A 21,466-nucleotide genomic window follows, 5' to 3' on the forward strand; every position below is an offset into this window, starting at 1 on the left:
CTAACAATAACTGTAGAAAAAAGGTACTACTACTACTACTAATAATAATAACAGTAATAATACTGCTACTAACATTACTACTAATAACAATAATAATACTGCTACTACTACTAATAACAATAACTAATAATACTGCAACTACTAACAATAACTGTAGAAAAAAGGTACTACTACTACTACTACTAATAATAACAGTAATAATACTGCTACTAACATTACTACTAATAACAATAATAATACTGCTACTACTACTAATAACAATAACTAATAATACTGCAACTACTAACAATAACTGTAGAAAAAAGGCACTATTACTACTACTACTACTAATAATAATACTGCTACTAATATTACTACTAACAATAACTAATAATACTGCTACTACTAATAATAACAACAACAACTGTAATAATACTGCTACTTCTACTAACAATAACTGTAATAATACTGCTACTACTACTACTACTAACAATAACTGTAATAATATTGCTACTAATAATAATAATAACTGTAATACTGCTACTACTAACAATAACTGTAATAATACTGCTACTACTACTACTAACAATAACTGTAATAATATTGCTACTAATAATAATAATAACTGTAATACTGCTACTACTACTACTAACAATAACTGTAATAATACTGCTACTAATACTACTACTAACAATAACTGTAATAATACTGCTACTAATACTACTACTAATAAGAACTGTGATAATACTGCTGCTACTACTATTGCTACTAATAACTGTAAAAATACTGCAACTTCTGCTAACAATAACTGCAATAATATTGCTACTACTACTAGTAACAATAACTGTAATAATACCGCTACTACTAATAATATTAATAATAACTAATTATATTGCTACTAATACTACTACTACTAATAATAACAATAACTGTAATACTGCTACTACTACTAACAATAACAGTAATAATGCTGCTACTACTAATAATAACAATAACTGTAAAAATACTGCTGTTTCTACTATTACTACTAATAACTAAAAATACTGCAACTACTGCTAACAATAATAATATTGCTACTAACATTGACTGTAATAATACTGCTACTACTATTACTAACTGTAATACTGCTACTATTACTACTAATAATAATAATAACAATAACTGTAATAATACTGCTGCTACTACTATTAATAATAATAATAACTGTAATACTGCCACTATTACTACTAATAATAACAATAACTGTAATAATACTGCTACTATTACTACTGCTAATAATAACAATAACTTTAATAATACTGCTACTACTACTAACAATAACAATACTGCTACTACTAGTAATAATAACAATAAGTGTAATAATACTACTACTAACTGTAATAATACTGCTACTAATAATACTACTACTAACAATCATTGTAATACTACTACTACTAATAACAATACTGCTACTAATAATAACAATAATTGTAATACTACTAACAATAACTGTAATAATCCTCCTACTAAGAAGAACAATAACTGTAATAATACTGCTACTAATAACAACAATAACTGTAAGCACATACCAGTAAGTCTTACCACAGTTACTACAGACCAGTAAGTCTTATCCCAGTTACTACAGACCAGTAAGTAACCTGGGAAGTTAATGGAAACTGAGTTAAAGGAGAGGATTGTTAAATATCTGGATGGAAATGGTTTGTAAGATCAGAAGCAGCTCTGGGTTTACTGCAGGAGATCGCACCAAACAAACTTTATTTATTTTACGGGGTAACTAAAATAATACCCCAGTGAAGGACAGTAGATATCGCCTATCTGAATATCCATAAACAAATAATATGCCAGGAAGGGGTAATATATCGCCTATCTGGATCTAAGGGAAGGGCAGTAAGAAATCCTCATTTGTGTGGTGTGTCTGTGCATGACAGCGTTTCTTGGGAGGCATTTGGGGCCCCGACGGTTTCTCCTTCGGTAATTCAGAAAGATAACAATAAAGTAAAATATGAACAAGCCGGGGGAGATGGTTAGCTTTTAATGAGACAGTCTAATGCCCCGACACCCAAGTATAGCACAATGCATACTAAAGAGACAGTCTAATCCCCCGACACCCCACTATAGCACAATACGTACTAATGAGACAGTCTAATGCCCCGACACACCACTATAGCACAATGCATACTAAAGAGACAGTCTAATGCCCCGACACACCACTATAGCACAATGCATACTAAAGAGACAGTCTAATGCCCCGACACCCCACTATAGCACAACGCATACTAATGACAGTCTAATGCCCCCGACACCCCACTATAGCACAATGCATACTAAAGAGACAGTCTAATCCCCCGACACCCCACTATAGCACAATACGTACTAATGAGACAGTCTAATGCCCCGACACACCACTATAGCACAATGCATACTAAAGAGACAGTCTAATGCCCCGACACACCACTATAGCACAATGCATACTAAAGAGACAGTCTAATGCCCCGACACCCCACTATAGCACAATACGTACTAATGAGACAGTCTAATGCCCCGACACCCCACTATAGCACAACGCATACTAATGACAGTCTAATGCCCCCGACACCCCACTATAGCACAATGCATACTAAAGAGACAGTCTAATGCCCAGACACACCACTATAGCACAATACGTACTAATGAGACAGTCTAATGCCCAGACACACCACTATAGCACAATGCGTACTAATGAGACAGTCTAATGCCCCGACACCCCACTATAGCACAACGCATACTAATGACAGTCTAATGCCCCCGACACCCCACTATAGCACAACGCATACTAATGACAGTCTAATGCCCCCGAAACCCCACTATAGCACAATGCATACTAAAGAGACAGTCTAATGCCCCGACACCCCACTATAGCCCAATGGATACTAATGAGACAGTCTAATGCCCCCCCAACACCCCACTATAGCACAACGCATACTAATGACAGTCTAATGCCCCCGACACCCCACTATAGCACAATGCATACTAAAGAGACAGTCTAATGCCCCAACTATCCACTATATCATAATGCTTACTAAAGAGAGTCTAATGCCCCTGACACCCTACTACAGCACAATGCATACTAATGAAACAGTCTAATGCCTCCCACTATAGCACAATGCGTACTAATGAGACAGTCTAATGCCCCCCACACCCCACTATAGCACAATGTGTATTAAAGAGACAGTCTAATGCCCCCGAGACCCAACTATATATTAAAGTCTCTGTGAGTGACTGCAATATGTATGCTTCAAAAGTAAGTAGTAGACAGTTACCTGACCCTGAAGCTGCCCTCCTCCTCCGTGGGCTCCTCACTAGCAGGAAAATGCCCCACACAGGTGTTCAGGGGTCTGAACAAATCGCTGATTTGGTGGGTGGGGAAAGGCCAAATGCACATGGGGGGCTGTTTCTGAATTAACCCCTCATACATTTACAAAGGTGTTTCCGGAAAATCCACCTCTCAGCCATTGCATGCTTTACAGTGAATAACGGCTGCAGCTCCTTTAATGAAATGCTCCTGCGTGTAGGAAGGGGTATTAAGGGCAGTTGTGTTTTATCAGCCAAATCTCAGCACAGGGGCAAAAAGCCTCTTCAAAAAATGTAAGCAGTTAAATTAGTGAAAACGCCAGGCATGCTGCCCCTGTGCGGGGTGACAGCGCCAGGCATGCTGCCCCTGTGCGGGGGGAAAGCATCAGGCATGCTGCCCCTGTGCGGGGTGAAAGCGTCAGGCATGCTGCCCCTGTGCGGGGTGAAAGTGTCAGGCATGCTGCCCCTGTGCGGAGTGAAAGCGTCAGGCATGCTGCCCCTGTGCGGGGTGAAAGCGTCAGGCATGCTGCCCCTGTGTGGGGTGTTAGTGCCAGGCATGCTGCCCCCGTGTGGGGTGAAAGCGTCAGGCATGCTGCCCCTGTGTGGGGTGAAAGCGTCAGGCATGCTGCCCCTGTGTTTGGTGGTAGTGCCAGGCATGCCGCACAGTAAAGGGTTAAACGTTGCGGCTCCTGCCCAGGCACTTGATCGCTCCCCGGGACTCTGCGTAGGTTCCACGCGCTTTCTTCCTCCCACGCTTGCCCCTGCGTGTCCTGTTACTTTCAATGCTCTGATTGCAGCTCCTCCCATCCCCCGCTAATCGCAGACATCGTCATCATATTCACGTTTCCACTCAAATAACCCCAAACCCTGCCGGCCATACATTCTGCCCCGCACTGGGCGCATATTCTACCCATGGCCAGCCACACATTCAGCCCTTCTCCACTCTCCAACAACACATTCTTTGGTATACAGTAATGTATCCCCCAGCGCTGTATACAGTAATATAACCCCCAGCGCTGTATACAGTAATATAACCCCCATCGCTGTATACAGTAATATAACCCCCCAGCGCTGTATACAGTAATATACCCCCAGTGCTGTATACAGTAATATAACCCCCAGCGCTGTATACAGTAATATAACCCCCAGCGCTGTATACAGTAATATAACCCCCAGCGCTGTATACAGTAATATACCCCCAGCGCTGTATACAGTAATATAACCCCCAGCGCTGTATACAGTAATATAACCCCCCAGCGCTGTATACAGTAATATAACCCCCAGCGCTGTATACAGTAATATAACCCCCAGTGCTGTATACAGTAATATATCCCCCAGCGCTGTATACAGTAATATAACCCCCAGCGCTGTATACAGTAATATAACCCCCAGCGCTGTATACAGTAATATAACCCCCAGCGCTGTATACAGTAATATAACCCCCAGCGCTGTATACAGTAATATAACCCCCAGCGCTGTATACAGTAATATAACCCCCATCGCTGTATACAGTAATATAACCCCCATCGCTGTATACAGTAATATAACCCCCATCGCTGTATACAGTAATATAACCCCCAGCGCTGTATACAGTAATATAACCCCCAGCGCTGTATACAGTAATATAACCCCCCCAGCGCTGTATACAGTAATATAACCCCCAGCACTGTATACAGTAATATAACCCCCAGCGCTGTATACAGTAATATAACCCCCATCGCTGTATACAGTAATATAACCCCCAGCGCTGTATTCAGTAATATAACTCCCCAGCGCTGTATACAGTAATATAACCCCCAGCGCTGTATACAGTAATATACCCACAGTGCTGTATACAGTAATATAACCCCCAGCGCTGTATACAGTAATATCACCCCCAGCGCTGTATACAGTAATACAACCCCCCCAGCGCTGTATACAGTAATATAACACCCAGCGCTGTATACAGTAATAGCCCCCAGCACTGCATACAGTAATATAACCCCCTGGCACTGTATACAGTAATAGACCCCTCAGCGCTATATACAGTAATATAACCCCCCAGTGCTGTATACAGTAATATAACCCCAGCGCTGTATACAGTAATATAACACCCAGCGCTGTATACAGTAATAGCCCCCAGCACTGCATACAGTAATATAACCCCCTGGCACTGTATACAGTAATAGACCCCTCAGCGCTATATACAGTAATATAACCCCCCAGTGCTGTATACAGTAATATAACCCCAGCGCTGTATACAGTAATATAACCCCCTGGCACTGTATACAGTAATAGACCCCTCAGCGCTATATACAGTAATATAACCCCCCAGTGCTGTATACAGTAATATAACCCCAGTGCTGTATACAGTAATATAAGCCCCAGCGCTGTATACAGTAATAGCCCCCAGCACCAGGGGAGGGCTGGCAGCCTAAGGCCTGGGGGGCAAGTCAAGTGAAGTGGCTCCGCTCCCTCGCACTCACCTTTCACCCCTCACGCTGCTCCCATCACTATGCGGCCATCAGACTGCTGGAAAACTTATCTGAACGGCCGCTGGGTGCTGATGCCACCGGCCGGAGCTACTTTAATCCTTTTTTTATTTATTTAATACGCCGGATCGGCTTGCAATATTAAAAATAAATAAAGTATTAAAGTAGCGCCGGCCGGCAGCATCAGCACCCAGCGGCCGTTTAGATTAGATTTCCAGCAGTCTGATGGCCGCATAGTGATGGGAGCAGCGTGAGGGGTGAAAGGTGAGTGCGAGGGGGCGGAGCTTTCACCCCTCACGCTGCTCCAATCACTTGGCGGCCATCGCATACGGCCGCTGGGTGCTGATGCCGCCGGCCGGCGCTGCTTTAATACTTTTTTTTTCATTTAATAGCCGATCCGGCTTGCCATATTAAATTTAAAAAAAAAAGTATTAAAGTAGCGCCGGCCGGCGGCATCAGCACCCGGCAGCCGTTTAGATTCGATTTCGGGCAATTGCCCCCCTGCCCAGCCCAGCACTGTATACAGTAATATAACCCCCTAGGACTGTATACAGTAATATAACCCCCTGGCGCTGTATACAGTAATAACCCCTAGCGCTGTATACAGTAATATAACCCCCAGCGCTGTATACAGTAATATACCCCCCTAGTGCTGTATACAGTAAAAGCCCCCAGCGCTGTATACAATAATAACCTCCAGGGCAGGATACTGTTACCCCCTAGCGCTTACAGGCTGATTATGTCACATGACAGTTAGTAAGACGCTGACTGTGCCATCACTGATGTCTATAATGGAGTCTGTCTCTGCAAACAGTCCTGTGGCCGGGGAAGTTGGTCCTCACCCGGGCTCCGCATCACCCAGCACTGTATGCATGCTGAGCAGACACACACACGAACTGCAGCAAGTGGGGGCCCTTTACCATCAGGGGCCCTTGGACATTTTCCCCAGTATTAACCCCCCTTCTTCCCTTCGCACTCCTCGGCATCTGAACACACAAAAGGGCCGCCCCTGTAGTGCCCATCAGGCAGACCCACACCTTGTGACTTACCTTGTGTAGTTGGAATATATTCTCATCCAAGGGAACTCTTTGCCCCTTGGAGGACTGTTCCCAAGGAGACAACTCCAGCCAATCAGAGCTCAATAGTTTTCTAAGCGGGAACAGAGTGAACTGTCTGTGTGTGGCCCCGGGGCCCGGTTCCTGCAGGGAGCTCTGTGTTTAAGGCATTTACCTGTCAGGATCTGCACTGCCTGTATGTAACCCTGTCAGGATCTGCCCTGTCTGTATGTAACCCTGTCAGGATCTGCCGTGTCTGGCCCTGTTAGTATCTACCCTGCCTGTATGTAACCCTGTCAGGATCTACCCTGCCTGTATGTAACCCTGTCAGGATCTGCCCTGTCTGTATGTAACCCTGTCAGGATCTGCCGTGTCTGGCCCTGTTAGTATCTACCCTGCCTGTATGTAACCCTGTCAGGATCTGCCCTGCCTGTATGTAGCCCTGCCAGGATCTGCCCTGCCTGTATGTAACCCTGTCAGGATCTGCCCTGCCTGTATGTAACCCTGTTAGGATCTGCCCTGCCTGTATGTAGCCCTGTCAGGATCTGCCCTGCCTGTATGTAACCCTGTCAGGATCTGCCCTGCCTGTATGTAGGGGGAGATTCATGCAGCAGTCTGGGCCCAGGGCCTGGTTAGAACGGCAGAGTAGTTTCTTGTCACAAAGTCTCTATGTCTTCACCTCAGATACCTGCAACAAGGTATGTGCCCCTACAAAGGCCAAAGTATTTAGTACTGGATGAGTTTCACGTGACTGTTGAGAGAATTACAGGGTGAGTGGTTCCTATTTACAGGAAAAGGGGCATATTCCGGGTGCTGGGTCTTGTTTTATGTGACTGTTGAGGGAATTACAGGGTGAGAGGTTCCTATATATGGAGGAGGGGCATATCACAGAAGCCTTTTGGACTTGGGGGGTGCCTGGAGGCTGTATTTCCCATTATAGACGGTGGACCCCTAGATTGCATTACTGTGATGGGACCGACCAAACATTGCTTCTTCCTGCCGGGACACCAACAATTAACCCCTTCAGTGCCAGGTAGAACCAGTATTGTAAATAGAAGGGACGTCGCTGCACCGGAGCTGCGTTGGCACTGTGGCTATCCGAAGCTTAGCTACACAGTGTGGCTATTGTCATGAAAAGGACAATAAAGGATCATAGCAGCCCACCCCAAGCATCAGACAACACTCATGTTGAGGTGAAAACAGGACTCAGTTTATTGGGAAAACACACAGCCTTATATACAGTCCAACAACGAAAGGGTCATAAATCACATTAACATATCCACTCCCTGCCCAGACAGCCCGGCGCCACACTCAGGCCACCAAGCCCCGCAATGTCAGCATAACCCCAAACCGATGTTCTCGGGGGGGGGATCCCGGGGTACCGATGGATAGCTTGAGGTCCTTAGAATATTCTGTCCAAAAAGAGACACGACCCACTGTGGGGACGCCGAGCGGTAGCATTTTAAAGTTTCCCTGGGACGGAGTGCGACATAGCCGGGCATGTGTTCTGTAACCGCACCGGCTGACCCCCGCTCTCCTGGAAGGATTATGGCCAGGACCCAGTCAGGCAAAAGGGCATGTGATACAACAGGGCAAACAAGAACCATAAATCAACAATTAAAACAAACGGATCGCTGCAACCAAGGGTTGTGACAACTACCCCCCTGACCCACTGTCCGGCAGACCTGGCTAGATCCTCAGCAGGTCGGCCTGGGGCTGTCCGGGAAAGTTAGGTAGCTATTAAATCCCCCTCCCAAAATGCAGCAACCCCAAATCTGTCCAAGCTCCACAGTCTTTAGAGTCTCTTGTACTTTGAGAAACGTGGCACTCCGTACCAAGGCCCATACACTGTAGAAAGGAGGCTGGCACTCAGTCCCCTCCAGGAGCCCATAGCACAGAGGCTTCCGTGGCAATTACATACTTCCAGCAGACGACAGCGGACGTTAATTACAGCGCATTATATGGTTCCCTTTGCTTGGGTTTATGTTTAAGTCACCCTGTACCTGACTAGGGGTAACTAAAGGGGGGGGGGCAACAGTAAAAGAGCCAGAGTTCTCTAGATCCCAGTTTTCCCCTTTTCTCCTGCCTGTCTGACCAATATTATTGGTTCTGATGGCAGGGTTGTGTTAGTTGGTGTTGGTTGTATAATTTGCATATGATCTGCATATTGTGTTACATATGGTGTGATGCATGCTGGTCATAACTCACCGCCAGTCTGTTGAAAGGCTCTTGGAGACTGGTGGTCATTGTTTCCTCTATAAAGTCAGTTCCTGTTTTATCTCACTGTGAGTTTTGTTTTGTTATTGGAGTGAGCCAGAGCTCCCTGCTTCCACAGCCAGGACTGTTTGGGCTTATGTGGCATTGAGCAGGCTAACCAGCAGCCATAAAGACATTGCATGGATTGCCATTCAGTGAGGCCTCCACCTAAGGACATTTATGCATGCCAGGGGGCTGTGCAGATATAGACACTGCCCACAGTGCATTGTGGAGGAGGAGACTTTCCTTGACTTGTTCTGGCAGTGCCTGTTTGCACAGGCTTTGCTCAGAGCCCTGGAGCTGGATCTCAAGGACTCTATCGAGAGAAAGTACCTGTCCTACCACTCTGTACTTTACGGACTTTTCCCAGGGACACACACGGAGAGTGCCATTGAGGATGCTTAGTGTCTCATGTGCTGTGTAAAGGATGCTCTATGGTTTGCCAGGAACCGCCTGGTGCTGAGGAGGGAGCAGGTCACAGTCCGTGACTGCCACAGGCTTATCCACAGCCTGCTGAGAGACTACTCTCTCAAGGACAGTCTAGAGGCTGAAGACTAGCCCCACTCTCCTCGGCCCCCTTTACTCTCCCCCTCACCCACCCCGACCACTCCATTCCCTCATTTCTCCAGGCTGTTTCCATTAATGTGCTAACCATATGTGCCATAGCTGGGAATGTAATTGTACTCTGCTTCTTCTGCATATTACTGAGCTTTCCGTAACTGAAGTCCTACTGTAACGCAGGGCTCGACAAATCCCAGGCGCCAGGTCGCCATGGCGACAGAGAATTTTGTCCTGGCGCCTAGGTTTTGTCAGCCTCTTACATCCAGAAAAAATTGTGGATGTTAGAGGCTGAGTCACCACACGGGGGGCGCTGCTGCTGCTGCTGTCTTCCCAGGAGTCTGGGCAGACAGCACAGCCACTCCGAGCCCGCCCCCGAGCCTGAGATTACTCCCACGGAGTGAGCATGTAGGCTGAAAACGCGGTTGCTGCAAAACCAGCAATCGCGTTTTCAGCTGCCACAGGCAGCTTCAGGGAAGGGAGTTGTGTGTTGATTGGGTCCCCACACAAGTGTGGTTACCTGACACAACACCCCCCCAGCTGCCTGATCGCTCCATGAGAGCGACAGTGCAGCGTTAACCCCTTCAATGCCGCGATCGCGGCATTTAGGGGTTAATTCCCGTTTTTACGGGGCTCTGCTGCTGGTGGTCTGCCTGGAAGCCCAGGCAGACCACCAGCAACAGCAAAAACGAGCCCCCGCAAGCCCTTTGATGATTCCTGTAGGCATGGAAGCCTACAGCAGTCATCAAAGACTCCCCCCTGCAATGGCTGGTCTATAGACCAGCAATTGCGTCCCAGCTGCCAGAGGCAGCTTCAGGGACAGGGGGAGAGGGTTCTTTGGTCTCCACATGAGTGTGGGGACCTGACACAACCCCCCTCCTGCTGCCTGATCGCTCCATGAGAGCATTCGTGGCATTGCAGGGGTTAACATTTGTCCCCACAAGCTTGTGGGGACTAAATATCAGTCAATGCTGTGCTCCAATGGAACATCAGCATTGAAAGGGTTAAAAAAAAAAATAAAAAAAACAAAAACCAGCACTGACCTGAAAGTCCAAGGTGCTTCCAGGTCAAATGCTGTGAGTTTAGTAAGTGGGCTGATGATGATCGGATCACTCCCGACCAACTGTTAGTTTAAAAAAATCCTGGCTCCTAACTTTTTTACCTGGCGCCGAGATTCACAACAAATTTGTCAAGCCCTGCTGTAACGTGTATTGCCCTGCGCCGCGCCGCAGTGCTGCTTATCGACTGTCTGAACTAACGAAATTTTGTCAAAAAAGGCACAAAATGTTTGTTTTACCATAAACAGTTTTGTATCAATAAACTTAAATAGAAAAAAAATTGGAGTAAGCCTTGGTGCTACCGGTAAGCACCTTTTGCACCTTGGATCCCTCCATGCACTTTTTATTTTTGTATGTGCTAGCCCCAGTCTTTTGGCTCAGTACGCTCAGCCGGAAGGCTGGGTTTCCTTGGGGGCACCATGTTGATAGCTTTTTGTTTCACACGATTTGCATTGTTTTGTGCACAAGCGGATTGACACAGTATATGATTTTTGATTCACTGAAAAGGTCCGTTTTTTCTGGTGAGGAGGGCAGTTAGGTAACTCTTCTGAGTTGCCTCCCCTCCTTTTGTCTGGGGAGGGAAGGGGCCGCATATCCTTTGGGAGTGCGAGCCCAGAAGAAAATGAAGAAGGGGACCTGGTGTCCACTGTGGCCATACGGCACTCGGTACTTTTTATATTATATCTTCACAGCGAAGCACTGACCTCGGGGCTTCAAGAAAAAAAGCCTCTGTGCTGCCCTTGTCAGGGCGGTAAAGCACTGTATTGCTCATTTTACAGCGCTGCCGAGGTTCCCAAAGAGCTATGTTTCCTGCTGTTTTTGATGCTGGTCCTGCCTGACGGTTGAAGTTTCGTGTTCCTGGTGGCCATGGGAAGAAGGAAAGATCGTCTGGCGGGTGTATCAAGTCATTCCTGTCACAGGGCATATTCTGGGTGCTGGGTAAAGTTTCACGTGACTGTTGAGGGAATTACAGGATGAGAGGTTGCTATGTAGAGGAGAGGGGACATATTCCGGGTGCTGGGTAATGTTTCACGTGACTTTTGTGGAAATTACAGGATGAGAGGTTGCTATGTAGAGGAGAGGAGACATATTCCGGGTGCTGGGTATTGTTTCACGTGACTGTTGAGGGGATTACAGGGTGAGAGGTTGCTATGTATGGGAGAGGAGACATATTCCGGGTGCTGGGTATTGTTTCACGTGACTGTTGAGGGGATTACAGGGTGAGAGGTTGCTATGTATGGGAGAGGAGACATATTCTGGGTGCTGGGTAAAGTTTCACGTGACTGTTGAGGGAATTACAGGATGAGAGGTTGCTATGTAGAGGAGAGGAGACATATTCCGGGTGCTGGGTATTGTTTCACGTGACTTTTGAGGGAATTACAGGGTGAGAGGTTGCTATGTATGGGAGAGGAGACATATTCCGGGTGCTGGGTATTGTTTCACGTGACTGTTGAGGGGATTACAGGGTGAGAGGTTGCTATGTATGGGAGAGGAGACATATTCCGGGTGCTGGGTATTGTTTCACGTGACTGTTGAGGGGATTACAGGGTGAGAGGTTGCTATGTATGGGAGAGGAGACATATTCCGGGTGCTGGGTATTGTTTCACGTGACTGTTGAGGGGATTACAGGGTGAGAGGTTTCTATGTATGGGAGAGGAGACATATTCTGGGTGCTGGGTAAAGTTTCACGTGACTGTTGAGGGAATTACAGGATGAGAGGTTGCTATGTAGAGGAGAGGAGACATATTCCGGGTGCTGGGTATTGTTTCACGTGACTTTTGAGGGAATTACAGGGTGAGAGGTTGCTATGTATGGGAGAGGAGACATATTCCGGGTGCTGGGTATTGTTTCACGTGACTTTTGAGGGAATTACAGGGTGAGAGGTTGCTATGTATGGGAGAGGAGACATATTCCGGGTGCTGGGTATTGTTTCACGTGACTGTTGAGGGGATTACAGGGTGAGAGGTTGCTATGTATGGGAGAGGAGACATATTCCGGGTGCTGGGTATTGTTTCACGTGACTGTTGAGGGGATTACAGGGTGAGAGGTTGCTATGTATGGGAGAGGAGACATATTCCGGGTGCTGGGTATTGTTTCACGTGACTGTTGAGGGGATTACAGGGTGAGAGGTTGCTATGTATGGGAGAGGAGACATATTCCGGGTGCTGGGTATTGTTTCACGTGACTGTTGAGGGAATTACAGGGTGAGAGGTTGCTGTGTATGGGAGAGGGGGTCCGGAGCGTGACCCCATACATTTTAGTTAATTCACTCCAGACCGTTACGCTGCAGGGAGCTCGTTGACTAAACCAAGTTTCTGCTTATTGCTTTATTGCAGTTTCATCAGTGATTGACAGTTTTATCCGTGATTGACAGTTTATCATGTATGACAATCATGTAAATGCCGCTGACATGTAAAGCTAGTTTTCTGCCTTGGTTGAACGAGACCAGAAGTTGCGTGCAGGAAATCAGCGCCCAGGCAGTGCGTCACGCAGCGGCTCTTGTGAGGTCACGGCTTTATCCTTTCTGTTAAATGTAAAAACAAGATAACATGCAGATAGAGGGGGAAATCTCAGCAGATATACCCCACTTACCGCACATGCCGTATCCTCTACATATATCACGTGGCGTGTCCCCTGCCCCTCTCCACACATGACATGGCATATCCTCCCACACAGATCACATGGCATTTCCCCCCTCTCCTCTCCAACTTCTCACCTGTTATATCCCCTAGTCACCTCCACATACCACATTGTGTATACCGCCACATATATCACGTGGAGTATCCCCACTCACCTGCACATATAACGCTGGAATCTTGCGCATGGTCACAACCACCTACTCTTGATATCAGGGCCCCGCAATGGGACAAGAGAGACTCGGAACCGTTACAGAAAACTTTCTCCAGCCACACAGGTCCTGATCCTTGGCCAAAGACAGCTCCTTTAGGTGCCACCAGTGCCGATCCACATCCCACCTGTCGACACACCACATTGGCGTCCCCCAAGTCCCACTCCTCATCGCAGATTGTGCCCCATTGCCCCTTGTGATAAACCTCCACCCGGCCCTCGCACGGACTATTCCCCTGCACCAAGGTCACGTTGGAGATTCCTGTGATGGAGACAAAGTCAGATTGCAGACATAAGCAGATTGATTAGCCGGCCATGGAAAAGGTGAGATCTATGAAAATGGCGAGGGGCTGCCGCGGAGCGAGTGCCACTAAGATGCTTCTGTCCGTACCCTTCGGCTGGTGAATGGTGGGGAGATTCTAGGGTGCTCCAGAAGGGATAAAGGTAATTTGGGGCTATTTACGTTTCCCCTCTGACGCAGCCATTACTTACTTGTTTACTTTTGACATTTGTCATCTTAAGCTCACAACATTTTACCGGCCCCAACAGCTCACAGCTTTAGCCAAATCCAATTTAGTGACTAAATTGGCGCGGTATGCGTGACGTACCCCGTGGGGCTGTAAGGAGGACATTATAAGTCCTGTTACCTGACTGCGAACACAGGACCTCGGCTTCCAGGAAGTCACAGTCATACCCCTTGGAGGCCACGGCCGCACAGCGTGACAGATTGGGCTCATTCCCAGCACAAAACAATCTCTGCAGGTTGGCCCTGGCCTTCGGGGGCCGCGTTATCCACTTCTGCTTCATTTTTATCGCTGGACCACATCCTGCTTCCCGGCAAACCACAACATCTTCTGCCAGGGTCCAGTCGTCTGCACAGAGAGGGCCACTGGTGCCGTTGATCTGAACCTTCACTCGGCCGGAGCAGGTGCTGCTGCCACCGACTAAACGAACCCCTGTGAGGTCTTAAAGAGACGAAGAGCTGAGCATCTGATCAAATCCCTGAATCTTAATCCCTGTATCCCCAATTGTATCCCAAAACCTAATCCTTGGCTGTAGAAGGGACATGACATCACTCTGCATCTTATTCTATGAACATGAAGGGACATGACATCACTCTGCATCTTATTCTATGAACATGAAGGGACATGACGTCACTCTGCATCTTATTCTATGAGCATGAAGGGACATGACATCACTCTGCATCTTATTCTATGAACATGAAGGGACATGACGTCACTCTGCATCTTATTCTATGAACATGAAGGGACATGACATCACTCTGCATCTTATTCTATGAGCATGAAGGGACATGACATCACTCTGCATCTTATTCTATGAGCATGAAGGGACATGACGTCACTCTGCATCTTATTCTATGAACATGAAGGGACATGACATCACTCTGCATCTTATTCTATGAGCATGAAGGGACATGACATCACTCTGCATCTTATTCTATGAGCATGAAGGGACATGACGTCACTCTGCATCTTATTCTATGAGCATGAAGGGACATGACGTCACTCTGCATCTTATTCTATGAACATGAAGGGACATGACGTCACTCTGCATCTTATTCTATGAGCATGAAGGGACATGACGTCACTCTGCATCTTATTCTATGAACATGAAGGGACATGACGTCACTCTGCATCTTATTCTATGAGCATGAAGGGACATGACATCACTCTGCATCTTATTCTATGAGCATGAAGGGACATGACGTCACTCTGCATCTTATTCTATGAGCATGAAGGGACATGACGTCACTCTGCATCTTATTCTATGAGCATGAAGGGACATGACGTCACTCTGCATCTTATTCTATGAACATGAAGGGACATGACATCACTCTGCATCTTATTCTATGAGCATGAAGGGACATGACATCACTCTGCATCTTATTCTATGAGCATGAAGGGACATGACATCACTCTGCATCTTATTCTATGAGCATGAAGGGACATGACATCACTCTGCATTTTATTCTATGAGCATGAAGGGACATGACATCACTCTGCATCTTATTCTATGAGCATGAAGGGACATGACATCACTCTGCATCTTATTCTATGAGCATGAAGGGAAATGACGTCACTCTGCATCTTATTCTATGAGCATGAAGGGACATGACGTCACTCTGCATCTTATTCTATGAACATGAAGGGACATGACGTCACTCTGCATCTTATTCTATGAGCATGAAGGGACATGACGTCACTCTGCATCTTATTCTATGAGCATGAAGGGACATGACGTCACTCTGCATCTTATTCTATGAGCATGAAGGGAAATGACGTCACTCTGCATCTTATTCTATGAGCATGAAGGGACATGACGTCACTCTGCATCTTATTCTATGAGCATGAAGGGACATGACATCACTCTGCATCTTATTCTATGAGCATGAAGGGAAATGACGTCACTCTGCATCTTATTCTATGAGCATGAAGGGACATGACGTCACTCTGCATCTTATTCTATGAACATGAAGGGACATGACGTCACTCTGCATCTTATTCTATGAGCATGAAGGGACATGACGTCACTCTGCATCTTATTCTATGAGCATGAAGGGACATGACATCACTCTGCATCTTATTCTATGAGCATGAAGGGACATGACATCACTCTGCATCTTATGTTGACTGGTAAAAGGTATTCTGAACTTCGGAGGACCCCGGGGCCAATACAGCTATATCTATTTTTGTGCAGCTCTATCCTAAACTCCCTGGCCCTCCGTCTTTATCAGGAACCCGTGATCCTCGTCGCTGCAGCTCAGTCCACCCCATGTTTTTCTGCTTTATATTATAACTATGAATATTTTGGCTTTGTACCTGATGGAGAGCAGGTAATCCCTGCGTGGATGTTCAGGTAGCAGGTCTCGGGTCTCCACAGGCTGGCCCCGCATTCCGACAGCTTGGACTCTGAACCGGAGCAGATCAGCTTCTCCACGGTTATGATATTGGCGTCGGGTTCGGCCCGATACATTTGGACGTGTTGCAGGGATCCGCATCCCAGCTGCCGGCAGATTATCGCAGCCTCCAGCAGGTCAAAGTTCCAACTACAGACTCTACTGGGGTGGTTATTGAGTGAAACTTCTACTATCCCATCGCAGGGACCAGAACCATTCACCAGACTAACATCACCAACCCCTGAGGAACATGCGCAAAACAAGGCCACGTTACTCCATAATGTTCTACAGCTTAGTGGGCCTCTGACAACTGCTGCTGTTACGGTTAATGATAGTTTATGCACGGTTGGCCATGTGGGGGGGAGGGGGCGCAGGATTGATTAGATTACTATTTATTGTTTTATGTAGCGCCATCATATTCCGTAGCGCTGTAGGTTATAGGTTCATTTTTAAAACCTGATCTGGCCAACAATTTGTACCTGGAGGTGGGTGCCACAATGCACCGTGCGGCTGTTACATTGTGAAACCTGCCAGTGACTGAATGAAAGAATCCACCATGAAGAAAAGAATTATTCCACCCCAGTCAGGCCCAAACGGGTCACTCCATACACCTCCAAATACTGAAAGACGTTTTAAAGAGTTTTAGGAGTTTAAGTACATTTTTAAAAATATTATTTAGTTCCCACCCCATATGCCTATCCCATGCATGTTTTTCCTCTCGCTGTATTTACCACTACCACTTATGCTGGGAGGCTGCTCCACTTATCTACTACCTTCTCAGTAAAGTAAATCTTAATCAGTCTTTGGTCTTGTCTTAGATTCAGGAGCCGTATGCCTATCCCATGCAGTGCCTTTCACTCACTGTATTGGCCTCTACCACTTCTGCTGGGAGGCAGACACTATGCATTTGTGAGGCCACTTTGAGTTTGGGTGAAACTTGTGAACATTTCAGCTGGAGGAGGACGTCCAGCAGGCGGAATGAACTTCCCTGGAAATGCATCTGGGCACCAGGGCCAAGGTTATGCCTGTGTTATCGATGCTGCTTGCCCAATACATACGCGTTTACAGGTTCCATGGCGTCAGGGTGGGGACATTGTGTGGGGTAAATACGGGGGATTATTCCAGAGGGTGGCAATTCAGCCCCCATATGATTTAAGTGTGAACAGAGATTTACGTGTGAATAGTTATACTGGGGTATAATCTCCCTTTTGCCCCAGAGTGTTCTGCTGGCTCTTCTCATGAGAACTTCCCTGACTATATTTGGCCCTTTTCCACGTTCTAGGCCTTCAGTAACTGGCCGTTGTCTTTCTGTACCACGGACATGTCTTCCCACCATGCGATGGAGTTTGGAGACTAAACCCCTGCAGAGCAGCCTCATGTGCTTGTAACGCACCCCCAACACACACAAACTCCACCTGGAGCAAACCCACCTGAAGGCAAGCAGACCACACCTGCCCTTCCATGGCTTCCTGGGGCTTCCTCGGCCCAGACTCCCAGCAGACACTGAGAAATATCTTTCTCGTACCCAGTGCAAGCCACCGCTTGTAGAATGTGGCCACCTCCGGATCCGAACGCGTCTCCTTTCAGGGCTTCCACAGAGGGACCACAACGAAGCTGTCTGCAGACCACGTCGGCGCTCCGTCTCGTCCAGTCCTCGTCACTCAGCCAGCCCCAGGTGCCATTGTACAGCACTCCCACTCTCCCGTCACAGGGGCCCGTACCATTCACCAGCCTGACCTGGGGCAAAACTGAGATGGGAATAAACAGCTGGGACTGAAGCAAACGCTCGGAGAGAATGGACAGATAAAGTACCCGCGCCACGCCTGGCCCTGGGGTCCTAGGATATAAAAGCTGGGGAACAAGGACATTTGAAATGCATGGCAGGTGTCGCGTGTGCCGGGCACGCTACTCACGTGCTTTCTTTGCTTTGCGTTCGTTCCGTTCGATGCTCATGCAGACGGCTCGGGTTAATTCTGATACGAGCGTCTCTGGATGGTCATGGTGGCGCCAGCTGTAGACGTGGGTGTCCGGTGGGAAGGAGGCCACCTTCTCCCTCTCTACATCTTTGATTTTGTCGTATTGTACGGTGAAGATTTCGATCCCCTGTCTCCGCAGCTCCCAGACCGGGGCGTGGAACCCGTAAGAGGTAAAAGAACTCAGAATAATATAGATCTGGGCAGGTTTTTTGCCGGAACGGGGAGTTCCGCGGAAGAAATCCCACACCGATGTTTTGGTAAACTCTGGGATTCCTTGGTTCTTTAGCGTGTAATTCACGTGGTCCACGTGCGGCTTCTTCGTCACAAACGAGTAATGAGTGAGGAACAGGTGGACGTTATAGTTCTGCTTCCTAAAGTTCTCGATCAGGTTCTGCAGGTGTCCGAGTTCATGCAGATGGTCTGAATAACGGAATCTGTCGCTCGCTATTGCAATTTGTGCGGAGCTGGCGACGCCGTGGGAGCAGCCTGGAGGAAGCCAGAGAATTTCGGGGGATTTAGGTCGCTTACAGAGGGAGAGACCGGCAGAGGAGGCATCTACTTCCAGAATACATCGAGACTAAAGGGGAGCCAGACAGCAGCAGCTACAAACAGGGGCATTTCTCGTCGTCTTCATTTACCTCACATATTTGGCGTCCACAATTACAGTTCTTCCCATTTACACTTAGTGGCCCAGCAAAGGAGGAACCGGGATAGAAGGCGAGGAGTATTGCACAGGGTAAGGGAGCAGGGGCAGAAGGAGAGGAGTATTGCACAGGGTAAGGGAGCAGGGGCAGAAGGAGAGGAGTATTGCACAGGGTAAGGGAGCAGGGGCAGAAGGAGAGGAGTATTGCACAGGGTAAGGGAGCAGGGGCAGAAGGAGAGGAGTATTGCACAGGGTAAGGGGGCAGGGCCAGAAGAAGAGGTAAGCGAGCAGGGGTAGAAGGAGAGGCGTATTGCACAGGGTAAGGAAGCAGGGGCGGAAGGCGAGGGGTAGTGCACAGGGTAAGGGAGCAGGGGCAGAAGGAAAGGAGTATTGCACAGGGTAAGAGGGCAGAGGTAGAAGGAGAGGATTGTTAAATATCTGGATGCAAATGGTTGGCAAGATGAGAAACGGCTCGCCGTTTACTGCAGGAAGATTGCGTCGAATTAATTTTAATTTTATGTCACCAGGTAAATAAAATAATAATTAGAAGAATGGGGGAGAGCACGGCGGCTGCAGTATAATGTTAGTAGAATGGGGGAGAGCGCGGCGGCTGCAGTTTAATGTTAGAAGAATGGGGGAGAGCACGGCGGCTGCAGTTTAATGTTAGAAGAACGGGGGAGAGCGCGGCGGCTGCAGTTTAATGTTAGAAGAACGGGGGAGAGAGCGGCGGCTGCAGTTTAATGTTAGGAGAACGGGGGAGAGCGCGGCGGCTGCAGTTTAATGTTAGGAGAACGGGGGAGAGAGCGGCGGCTGCAGTTTAATGCTAGAAGAATGGGGGAGAGTGCGGCGGCTGCAGTTTAATGTAAGAAGAATGGGGGAGAGCGCGGCGGCTGCAGTTTAATGTTAGAAGAATGGGGGAGAGCGCGATGGCTGCAGTTTAATGTTAGAAGAATGGGGGAGAGCGCGGCGGCTGCAGTTTAATGTTAGGAGAATGGGGGAGAGCGCGGCGGCTGCAGTTTAATGTTAGAAGAATGAGGGAGAGCGCGGCGGCTGCAGTTTAATGTTAGGAGAATGGGGGAGAGCTCAGCAGCTGCAGTTTAATGTTAGAAGAATGGGGGAGAGCGCGGCTGCTGCAGTTTAATGTTAGGAGAATGGGGGAGACCGCGGCAGCTGCTGTTTAATGTTAGAAGAATGGGGGAGAGCGCGGCGGCTGCAGTTTAATGTTAGAAGAATGGGGGAGAGCGCAATGGCTGCAGTTTAATGTTAGAAGAATGGGGGAGAGCGCGGCGGCTGCAGTTTAATGTTAGTAGAATGGGGGAGAGCGCGGCGGCTGCAGTTTAATGTTAGAAGAATGGGGAGAGCGCGGCGGCTGCAGTTTAATGTTAGAAGAATGGGGGAGAGCGCGGCGGCTGCAGTTTAATGTTAGAGGAATGGGGAGAGCGTGGCGGCTGCAGTTTAATGTTAGAAGAATGGGGGAGAGCGCGGCGGCTGCAGTTTAATGTTAGAAGAATGGGGGAGAGCGCAGCGGCTGCAGTTTAACGTTAGGAGAATGGGGGAGAGCGCGGCGGCTGCAGTTTAATGTTAGAAGAATGGGGGAGAGAGTGCAGCACCTTTTGGTTTTTATTCCCCGGATGAATTTGGAGGAGGTTATGGATAGGAGACGTGGGATTACTTTCATCCTCCCTGTCAGGGCTTATTTGACTTTCAGAGCAGCAGACCGTTACGACACCAGGGCCGCTGCATGTCTACTAGGCTTCAGTTAGCCAATAAAGATTAATTTTTACCAACTTTGCTCTTTTTCTTTCTCTGGCTGCCACACATTATCCTACCCCCGGTGTCTGGAAATACCCACCTGTATGCTGAGCCGCGACCCACGGGAGAACGGCGAGCAGAATCAGATACTTCATGTCGGCAGACCGGCAGATGGGCTGCAGGGACTGGCAAACACCTTTATTCCGAGAAGAGACAAACTTCACTGGGATCAAGGGTCGGAACGCCACTATTTACACGCGTAAAAGGGGAATTCAAACCACGAGAGAGAAGCGCACTCACACTGAGTCCCCCCCCCCCCCGGAAACACACTCCCCTGAGATTTCCCATCTGGACTATTGCAGCTCCCCACGTAGCTGCCTCCCCCTCTCCAATCCCTCCTGAACACTTCCAACTGGGTTATTTTCTTACCCCATCGCTTTTAATCTTCTGCCCCCTGGGGCCAATCCTTCCACTCATCCCTCTTACCCCTCCACAATTAAATTCAAACTCCTGAGCAATTACCTGCCCTGCAGAGCCTGTAACAGCCCCCGCTCCCCCTGCAACAGCCCCACTCCCCCTGACCCGCAGAGCCTGTAACAGCCCCCGCTCCCCCTGCAACAGCCC

The 21,466-nt window shown here is 47.9% G+C and overlaps 1 protein-coding gene across 1 annotated transcript; it reads right to left on the bottom strand.

Moving 5' to 3' along the window:
- Positions 1 to 13,059: 13,059 nt before the first annotated feature.
- Positions 13,060 to 21,063, bottom strand: LOC128483122 (scavenger receptor cysteine-rich domain-containing group B protein-like). The gene is made up of 7 exons (XM_053459181.1): positions 20,943 to 21,063; positions 18,385 to 18,933; positions 17,902 to 18,219; positions 16,395 to 16,712; positions 14,202 to 14,519; positions 13,502 to 13,816; positions 13,060 to 13,231 (listed from the first exon to the last, which is right to left on the bottom strand). Exons 1-7 carry the CDS (start codon positions 20,995 to 20,997, stop codon positions 13,215 to 13,217), a joined length of 1,890 nt encoding a protein of 629 aa, XP_053315156.1. The 5' UTR covers positions 20,998 to 21,063; the 3' UTR covers positions 13,060 to 13,214.
- Positions 21,064 to 21,466: the final 403 nt, after the last annotated feature.

This window comes from Spea bombifrons, chromosome 3 (genome assembly GCF_027358695.1).
Source record: "Spea bombifrons isolate aSpeBom1 chromosome 3, aSpeBom1.2.pri, whole genome shotgun sequence".
NCBI classification, from domain to species: domain Eukaryota; kingdom Metazoa; phylum Chordata; class Amphibia; order Anura; family Pelobatidae; genus Spea; species Spea bombifrons.